The sequence below is a fragment of the Manacus candei genome, unplaced genomic scaffold (assembly GCF_025592945.1).
Source record: "Manacus candei isolate 608988 ecotype Guabito, Panama unplaced genomic scaffold, ASM2559294v1 h1tg000026l, whole genome shotgun sequence".
NCBI lineage: Eukaryota > Metazoa > Chordata > Aves > Passeriformes > Pipridae > Manacus > Manacus candei.
Genome location: NW_026138074.1, coordinates 2,486,296 through 2,496,642, shown reverse-complemented (window position 1 = coordinate 2,496,642; position 10,347 = coordinate 2,486,296). Strand labels below are relative to the sequence as shown.

The 10,347-nt window shown below is 42.0% G+C and overlaps 2 protein-coding genes across 7 annotated transcripts in view; both read left to right on the top strand.

Moving 5' to 3' along the window:
* Nucleotides 1–627: 627 nt before the first annotated feature.
* Nucleotides 628–1,705, top strand: XCR1 (X-C motif chemokine receptor 1). The gene has a single exon (XM_051789071.1). It carries the CDS (start codon nucleotides 692–694, stop codon nucleotides 1,703–1,705), a length of 1,014 nt encoding a protein of 337 aa, XP_051645031.1. The 5' UTR covers nucleotides 628–691.
* A 7,536-nt stretch (nucleotides 1,706–9,241) lies between these two features.
* FYCO1 (FYVE and coiled-coil domain autophagy adaptor 1) overlaps nucleotides 9,242–10,347 on the top strand; it is a 45,857-nt gene continuing 44,751 nt past the window's right edge. For 4 of the 6 annotated variants that reach the window (XM_051789242.1, XM_051789243.1, XM_051789241.1 and 1 more), the window contains exon 1: nucleotides 9,242–9,353. The gene's annotated coding sequence lies outside the window, so the exon portion shown is untranslated. Of the gene's footprint in view, nucleotides 9,354–9,564; nucleotides 10,272–10,347 lie in introns of those variants that run through there. The other 2 variants (XM_051789240.1, XM_051789239.1) reach the window with 2 other exon arrangements.

The window sequence follows — 10,347 nt, the reverse complement described above, 5'->3', positions numbered from 1 at the left end:
TGATCTTTGCTCCTGTTGCACCCTGGAGAGTCAGTAGGCCACAGAGATGCACAGAGAGCCCAGTATGATGATGCTTCTGCCAAAGCTTGGAGATGTTTAGATATCAACAAACCTCAGGACAAAAAACTGTAAGAAACATGGCTTTTCCCATTCTTAGTGCTTACACTTGTTGATACTGGTACTGCTCAGCTTTTCAGGTTTATGCAGTGCTGAACCTCGATGTCAAAGAATCACATATACTATTAAGTGCTTAGGAGTTTGATACCCTTCCAGAAAACTGAAAAAACAGTAGCACATTTGAAAGTCTTGGCACCTCAGATATTTACATCAAAAAACAATGCATCCTCATCCTTCACACGGTAGAAACTTAATAAATGACAGTTGTCACCAACCATATTGGTTCAGAAACATCTTAGTTTCTGACTTCTTAGGCAATTAAGATCTTGATGTTGCTTTGAAGGTAAATTTTTTGTATCTATCTGGTCATGCTCTAGTCATAAGAAGAAATGAATCCTTCTTCTCCCAAAAACATGACAAACAAGGTAGTTTCACTGCTTCTTTTTCTATCTTAAAACAGAAGCCTCCACAATGGGAGTTTAGTCATTGGATTCATTTTCACGAAAGGTTTTGTTTGATTGTTGCGGTCCTGTGAAGTAGCTGCTGGAGAACAGTGCAAGATTTCCACGGACAAATGGATGAAGAATATTATTCAGCCAATTTAGATGATAATTACTCATATGAATACATTAATGAAAGCAATACCTGTGAAATGGGTGACTATTTCATATTCAACACCCATCTCACTACCGTCCTCTACACTCTGGTATTTTTGCTCAGCCTGCTAGGAAACACTTTAGTGTTATGGATCCTACTCAAATATGAAAACCTTACATCTTTAACAAACACCTTCATCATGAATCTTTGTGTCTCTGATTTGGTCTTCTCCTGCATGCTGCCTTTTTGGATAGTGGACCAGTCTTTCGGATGGATTTTTGGTGAGTTCCTTTGCAAAGCGGTGAATGCCGTTTTCTCCATTGGCTACTACAGCGGTGTTTTCTTTTTGACTCTCATGACTATCCTGCGGTACGTATGTGTAGTGAACCCCCTTTCAACTTTGAGATCCCAGACACGGTGCTACAGCTTTCTGGTGTGCTTGGCTGTTTGGACTGTTAGCGTATTAATTGTGGTTCCTGAGGTGATTTACACCACAGTGCAAGAAAACTCTGAAGGGAACAGGACCTGTGATTATGCTGACTGGAAATGGAAAAAGGTGGACATTTATCTGAGAAACGTACTCTTCCTGTTTTCCTTTGGAGTTATCGTATTCTGTTACTTCAAGATACTCATAATCCTGCTCAGAGCAAGATCTCGCAGAAAGCACAGAACTGTGAAACTCATTCTCATTATTGTGGTGGCTTTTTTCCTGTGCTGGGCACCCTACAACGTCCTCAGCTTTCTGATTAGCTTTCCACCATCTACGTGTCAGTATGCAAGAGATTCCATTCTTGCCTTTCACATCAGCCGTAACATTGCTTTCTCCCACTGCTGCCTCAACCCTGTGCTCTATGTATTTATTGGAGTCAAGTTCAAGAAGCATTTGGCACAGTTATGCAGTCACTGCTCACACTGTGGCAATGGTCAAGTCTCCAGCCCCAGGATCTGCTCTCAAGGTAAATTCCAGCATGAAGGTGCATCCATCTACTGAAGCAAGACCTAACTATTAGGACTAGTCCTGGAGGAACTTTCAGATTTCGCATGCCATATGGATAACCTCTAATTCTTAGAGGCACTTGCCTGAGAAAGACACACAAATTTACTCTTTGTAAACATTCTGCGTATGGAAAAAAACAAAATGTATTTGCAGTGGGATGGAGAGCTGAGAATGCTGAGAAATTACTTCATTGGCCTGTAAATCTTAACTTTAAATTTTTTGCACAGTGAGATGGATTTTCTCTCACTTATACTCTGTTTTTAAAAGAAAAAAAAATTGCCTATTCTTTTGGGCTCTAAAACATCAAGTTTTAACACAAATATTGTTGCATATCTCTTTCTTGCCAGACTTAAAATACTTGGACTGTATATAGCAATGGACATATAAGTGTTTTGATAGCTTTTAATGCTTTTCAGTGCTTATCAGTGCTAAACTCATTGGACTTTCTGGAGGGGGCTTTGAGGATTAGCTGTCCTGACAATGGCTACAAGACCTCTGAATTTCTGAAGTTCTCAGTGCAAATGTTCTTTTATCTTTTGGTAGACAAGTATATATATAAAACTAGATTAGTATAAAGGCAGTATTTTGGGTCTGAAATGGAAAGTTTGGGAGAGTCCTAGAAGGAACACAAGCTGTTAAGAAGATACTTCAGTAAGGTACTAGTTTTCCTCCTGTTACTGCTCCTTTTTGCAGGATTCTTCCAGTCTTTGAATACCCCCTTCAGGTGGTTGCAGCAGATTGACAGCCCATCTCCTGAGCAGTGCAGGAGCATATTTGCCTCTAAATGCTCTTTCCCTCCTTTTATCCCTTTGCAATGGTACTGAAAAAGAATTAAACTTCTATAGTGCAAGAACAAATGGCTGCATAAATAGCAGGATAGAAACAGCTTGCTTTATTTGTAAAATTAATGTTTGGCTATTTTTTTTAATGGAAACTAATATTCTTCTTCCTGCTAGCTCAGTAGGTCTTTTTTCCCCAGGGAGGGTAACATATAGTGTGTACTCCAGCATAGCTGAATGACAAAGCCCCTGGAAACCAGAATATTTCATTTCCTAGCATTTGTATAGAAAGCCAAGGTAGTTTTGCTGTGGTATCAAGCAATGATTTGGCAGTGGTTCTAAGAAACAATTTGGCTTTTTGGGCATCCATCTTAAAATGTCTGTGTTCTTTCTGCACTATTTCATTTGATCTCTAAAAATCATCTGAAGCAGACTGCAGATTCTTCACAGCTGTTCTATAGTTTACAAAAAGCAGAAACTCAGGTATGCCCATAGTGCAATATCCTATTTATGAGTAAATCCAGAAGCAATAATACCTAAGGAAAAGCCTAAGAATGGGGCAAACATATATGACATAATCCCAAATAGTCTTCCTAGGGCTTGCCCACGGTTTCTAGTTTGTGCTTCAGTTTACTTGCCAGAACAAAGTGATCATATTATGTCCCTTATCATCAGATGAGCCTTTGTGAACAGATCAGTCCTGGTATTCCATTACTACAGTTACAGACTAAAACTTAAAAAATTAGAGAGGTTACTAATTAACACCACAGGGGAACTCACTCATGTTCAAACAAACCACAGAAAAGTAGTTGTCATTTTTACTGGCTATGGTAGAGACTTGCCTTTGGATCTTACCTCCTGATAAGAAACATTTGAAATTAATGTGTTTGCCTCTATGCACTTCAAGAGACTTTGGACTGGGGACTCAATAGCAGAGATAACCTATTGAAGGACAAATGAGTCCAAATTCTTCTTCTGTTCTGGTAAGCCAGGACCACTTCACAGGCACCAGCAAAGCTCTACAAGATGAAAATACTGTGACCATGAGCATAAGAAGGCCTTGTGCACCTACACCATTTCAACAAGCTGTCATTCAACTCATAGACCTAGAGCCACACAACACTGAAATCTTTACTGTCAATACATTTTATATTTATCTTTAAAAAGTTGAGAAGTATAACAGAAGCATGGAAGACTGAAATGATCCTGCTCCGCCCAGTTTTTAACAAGTTATTTTAATCTATTTGTTGCTTGAGTATATTTTGTTACAGTGTATCTGAGCATGTAAAGGGGATGCTTAATATTACCCGACTGTATTGCTGCCATAACCAAAGTAAGTCAGAATGTGGATATTTTGCCTCCTGATATAATGAAGTGGTACTAATAAACATTCAGAAATTCAATGGAATACTACATTCTCAGTATTGTTCTCAGCCTTTGATAACTGTCTATTATAAAAAAGTTATTTTTAATTGAAGAAGCAATTATGAATTTTCATAGCTTAATTTGGCTTGGAAGAGACTTTTTGAGGTCATGCACTCCTCCATGCTGCTCACAGAAGTTTTGTCTTTCCTGTCAGCAAAGGTTACTCGGGGCCTTGTCTGGTCAAATTCTCAAGATCCCTAAGAACAGGGACTCCATAATTCCTCTGGGTCCTTGTTCCAATGCTTAACAACTCTTAAGGTGGAATTTTTTCCTTCTACACGAATAAAATTTCTTTTCCTGTAACCTGGTGACATTGCATTTTCCCTTGCCTTCTCTCTGTCTTCGCATTATGTAATGGAAAAGAGCCAACAGATCTCCCCTAAGCCTTTTTTTTACCTGGGACTAAACATATCCCAACCAATCTAGTCTCCTCATACGTCATGTACGCCAACTCCCTGTAAGGCACTTGGAGCTGTATCCACTGTCTAGTGGAAATCATGGCTAGGCTTTGCGAACGAAGATTTGGGAAATATGTTGTTGCTCATACACATATGCCATTAAAGATTTGTATTACTAAAGCCACTGGATATGTCTGGGGATTGGCGGTCTGTGCTACTCTCTCCTTCTGGGAACTCCAGATGTTTGGAAAAAACAGACTGTTCTGGATACAACATCATGCTTGGGACCTTGAATGTTTAATTTCAATCAACTATTATGTGGTCTGAGCAAATGCAGAACAGAGAGAGAGAAGTTTGTGAAGTGAAAAAGGAGAAACAAATTGCTTTTGGAAGCCTGTTTGGGGAGCAGTGTCACATTGAGCAGTGACAGTACTACAATTACTGTATAGTGTCAGGGGTGCCTTTATGCAGGATGGCACCACTAACCTTAATTTCAAGTTACAATTAAATAGATACGCTCTTGCTGCTCTGGTTAAGTACATATTAAGTTCCACCCAGCGGGAATGGCAGAGCAACAGCTTCTCTCACAAGCAGCTTAGCTGGATTAGGCCCTTCCCTACCTGTATTTTCGGCAGGTTAACACAAAACTGACCCTCACTGCTATAGCCTGTTGGAGCTCCCACCTTCTGTGCAGCCATGGGAGCCTGTATCAGTCAACGATCTGCCAGCAGGGAAAATCCTCACCGGTAAGGGTTAAGGCAGGTAACCAAATTAATCCTTTCCATCGCTAATGCAAACTGTCTTAAACAAAACAAGCAAACTTAAAATCCACATGTTTAAGAAAGCATCCTACTCAAATCAATGATAATTTTGCTTTTGCAAGAATCAGACTCATAATATGCGCAATGCATTGGTAAAGCACAGCATGCACTTCTTACTGCCAGAAATATTTTCACTGAGAGTCAGGATATCTTCATTTATGTATCATTTCCAAATATTGAGTTTATTGAAATCATAAATAAAATTCTATTTTATCTTCTCCTTATGGTTACTCAGCAGTTCAAAATGCCCTTGCTCATCCAGTGAAGCAAGAAACCAAGAAGAACACAGGAAAGTGCAGGGAGTGGAGTACTCTCTCCATATTCAGGAACTGCTGAGGTAACAGAACTAAAATATTTTTGAGTTTGTTGAGTTTGTTTCATACCTCCAAACAATGCTGCTTTATAAGGTAAAGTTCTGTTTCTTGATGGCAGTATCATTCCAGACACCATAATTAGTTCTTAATCTCCTAAACCTTAGTGTGCTCTTTATCCGTGTGCCATCCATCTACATGCACGTAGGGGACTTGGGTTCATTTAAACTGCACAGTTCAGAGTCCACATCCTGGCTCTCCCATATCATTGCTGATTCAGCTGAATCAGCACCAACAGCTCAAAATCTTGGTGCCTACTTTGGCCTCACAGGAGTGAAATGCAGCCAGCCCTAAGCAGTGATAACTCCTAAGCCCAGTGTGCTCTGGTGGAAGCCAGTCTCAGAATCTGACCTGATATTAGCAGAACACTCCTCCAAGCTCCTCAGTCACCTTGTCTAAAATGCCATATTTGCTTCTAGAAGTTTTCCAGAGCTTTGTTGTTTCTTTTTATGTTGTCTGTTTCCGGCTTTATACCTACTGACAATTATTTGTCCACCTATTCAAAACAGAATGCAATCAAATGCAAAAAGTGCTTCCAAAGCTTTCTCCCCACAGTCAAAGAAGGTCTCTGATGATGAACAGCAGCCTGTTGTTCAGTCTAGCTACAATGGTATGTTAATCCACTGAGGGTGACCGGGGAAACTGGGAGTTTTCCTCTCTCATAAAATACCTCAAGCCCCTAGAGGAAGCAAAACCCTCTCCAGTCATTATATAACATCAACTAACCCTTTAAAAACTCGAAAGAAAATATGTAGCACATGTAACAATAATGTGAGACAGATGGAAAGAATGTATTCTATGGACACATACTCCGAGACCATGATGAAATATTTCCAGAATCTACTATAGGAGACCACATTTTTTTTCTGTTATTCCTTGTTTGTTTGTTTTTTTCTTTTGACTTTTTTTTTTTTTTTTTAATAGATCCCAGTTATTTAGAAGGTTTGGTAAAGACCTGCTCTAGTCAATGAGGTACCAAAGTGTTGCCAGCATTAAATGGTTGATGACAGTGTATGATTTTTTCATCACAATTAAAACTAAAAGATTCTATATTTATTCGCAAACTTTGTATAGAAATGGTGGCATCTAGTGAAATGGGAAAAAAAACCCCACCCAAACCCAAACCAGCCAACATTCAAATTGTATTTTCAGAATCACTCTCAAAGAACTGCATCTAATGTTAGATTTAACTTCTGATGTCAGAAGTCAGTTTCAGCCCTGAAATATTTATCTTGGCCTACATTTCAGCAATATGGAACAGAATGTAAACACGATCTTTAAGGATCCTTAATATATGTTAAGCAGCAATTTAGTTATTTGAGTTGATTGAAGTGGCTACCTCTGTTACATTCCACTGAGTAGTGAAAAGATTTTTCTCAACAAAGGCTTTACTTTTGCTGGGATGACTGACATTGCCTTTCCCAAGCAAGTAAAATTGATAATAATCTCCATCCAGCTTAGCACAGTTTATGAAGAAGTTATTAAATAAATTTTATCAGAATAAAAATAAAGGAAAGCATCACACATGGAGCAGATAACGCATTTTTTTCTAGTGCAGTTTCCAAAAAGGAAAAATCTTGAACTTCTTTTATTGTTAAGAAATGAGAAAATATAGAAAATTATAAGGAAGTGTTGGTCAGCTATGGACCTAGTTGGAAACGGCATATTTTCCACTGAAGAAATTGATGTGTATGTAAACAGGCAATGATTCAATAATTAATGTCAATAATTAAATATTTCAGAAAGTAGTTTGTCACTACATAATTAAAAGGAGGAACAATTCATTCTAATTGATTATTTTTAAATGAAAAGTAGAATTGCCACTGACTTTTTGAAAATACGTTAAAAAAATGCATTGCAGTGAAATTATATGGGATTTGATTTACCATTATTTGCATCTGATGACTCTGAGATTACTTTTGGAAGACAGCCAGTTGTCTACAGATCAATGGAAAACAAACATTTGTTTTCAGTAGGTGCTCCTGGCACTGTGCTGCATGATTCAGCAAAGCATGCCAAGAAAATTCAGCTTGAAGGTTCCTTCCAAACTATGTAAGGCATTCCATTGCATTTCACAAGTCATGTGCCCACAACATGTGAAGCCCTATAACCTGTATTTCTGAGGACATTAAAATGCTTTTGAGCTATTCAAAAACTATACATTAGATTAATCACCAAAACTTAAGGTCACTTAGTCATTCTTCTGCATGGAGGATGAAAAAGTGAGGATGATGGAAACCATGTACAGTGACTATGTACAAAATGTATTTCCTCAAGAGTCTTGAAAATGGGATGCTTTGATCTTATGGCTGCCTAAGCTGAAGTTCATGAAACTAATAAAGTCACAAGCATTGTGGCAAGAATTGATGACAAACTGCTTGCTCACAAGTTTTATTTAAAATCATTCATTTCCCAAAGCCATGCAGAAAAAAACAAACAAACAAAGGAACTTAGTTTTCCAGTACACTTCAAGTATAAAATCAGCATAGCCTATTTCAGATGCTGTGAAAGAAATGTCCTTTCAGAGAATCATATGCCTTATGGGAGAGTTAAAATCTGAAGAGGGGAAACAGTCTGCTTGTAGAAGGAGCTCGGTGCTGGGAGATAGTGTGCTGTGAGTGTTAGGAACCCCATGCCCCACATACCCCCCACACCCTGGCTCAGAAAGCACCCTCTTGTTCCAGTTTCAAACTCGCTTTCTCCCAGTCTTTTACTTTCCATGGCCTTTATTAATCCCTACCTACATCTTTCACAGAATCACAGATGCATTCATATTGGAAAAGACCTCTGAGATCATCGAGTCCAATCTTTGACCAAACACCACCATGACAACTAGACTATGGCAATAAGTGTCACATTCAGTCTTTTCTTAAACATTTCTGGGGGTGGTGACTCCACCACCTCTCTGGACAGCCCATTCCAGTGTCTAATTACCCTTTCTGTGAAGAAATTCTTCCAGATGTACAATCTGGCACAGCTTGAGAGTATGTCGTCTTGTCCCTTGATCTTAGGGATGAGGATTTTTCTTCTGCCAGCCAACGAGGGAAGAAGAGGGAAGTCTGCTGCTAGATTTATTGAACCTGACTTTCACATTTGCTTCAGTTGTCCATGCAAAGAGCTTGATGAACTCAACTAGCAAACCAGGAAAGAAAACAAAAAAGGAAAAAAAAAGAAAAAAGAAAACTCATCCATATTGAATAGTCCTAAAAGCAAGCAAAAGTTGGTATTATATTAAAAAGTTATTGTATTAAAACAAACAACCAAAAGTTATCATATGAAAAAAATCTTTTCGGTGGTGCCTAGCAATAGGATGAGGTGAAACGGTCATAAACTAAAACAGGAAATTCACCTCAACATGAGGAAGAAATTCTTTCCACTGAGGGTGGCAAAGCACCGAAACAGGGAGGTCGTGGAGTCTCCCTCTCTGGAGACATTCCAAACCACCTGGATGCGTTCCTGTGTCACCTGCCCGAGGTGACCCTGCCTTGGCAGGGGGGTTGGATTTGGTGATCTCCAGAAGTCCCTTTCATCGCTAACAATCCTGTAATTCTGTAAAAAGCGACCTTGTCGGAGGGTACCAGCAACACACCTCCTGAGAGGAAACCACCCCAACCCTGCAGCTGTAGCCGAAAGCAGTGATTTTCCCCCCCACAGCCACTTAAACCCCTTCTGTTTTCACCACAGACCTTTCCCCCCACGGCCTCCGGGAGTCCCGGGCGGGGCTCCAGCCACCGCCCCGGGGGTGGGGAGGCCCGTCCAGCGGCCTCACGGGAGTTGTAGTCGGGCGGGGAGCGGCGGAGCCTCACCCCGGGCCGCCTCTCCGCGACATGGCGGCGGCGGCCGCGCAGGTACCGAGCGACGCCTCCCGCACAGCCGCCGGGGGAGCGCGGCGGGGCCGGGGGGAAGAGGCAGCGCTGCCAGAGGGAGCGGGGGCGGGGGGGAAGTAACTTCAGCGGCTTCCACTTGTTGCTGCTCGGAGCTGGGTTTCGAGGGGTGGAGCCCCGGAGGGGAGAGAGGTGCCGGCGGCCTTTGGGGTGCCGGGGTCGGCCTTGTGGCGGGGTGAGCGCGGGCAGGGCACGGGCACATTAGCTCAGGGTGGGCTCTGGTTGCCGGCCTGGGATACCCCTCGAACGGAGATTCCCCGGCCCTCAGGGGCACCGCCGAGGCGGACATCGGCCACCAGCCAGAGCCAGTGCCCCTGTCATCGTGCCCACCTGGTGAGGGATGACTTTAAACCGACATGAACACCGTCCTCTGTTTTCTCCCCTCCTGCGGCTGTAGGAGGAGCGGAGTCACCCTGCTGGAAACCAAACACCCTCCCGTGTCCGTGCCCTCACCCCGCTCTAAAGTGCTGACAGGCAAATATTTGCCGCTTGCCCCTAATCCCGCTTTGCCCTTGTGTCGGCAAATCTCCGGCGGATGGAGAGGGAGAGAGTTTTGCTGGCACACGGGGTGGCTGGGTCTGTCTCCAGGGCAGATGCCGGGGTTGCAGCCTCCTCCTCCGGCTTATGTTGATCCTGGTAATCCAGAGTGAGCAAGGAAAAGGGAAAAAAGAAAGGTTTTAGCGAACTGGTTGTCCGCCGCCTTTGTGCTCTGGATTCTCCTCGGTGGTGAGTCCTGCGGTGGTGAGTTGGAGTGTGGAGGGGCTGTGCCGTGTTTTGGAAGCTGGCGAATTCCTTGCTGCTGCAGCTGCCTGTTCAGGAGCTCAGGACCCGGCTGTTTTCTGCCTGGGTCATCGCACCCACCCTCCTGCTGATGTTTGCAAGGTTTGTTTCACGTACAGAGTTGGTCGGCTGCAGGTGTCACAATCCTGGTTCTGCTTCTCACTTGAAACCAAGTTTA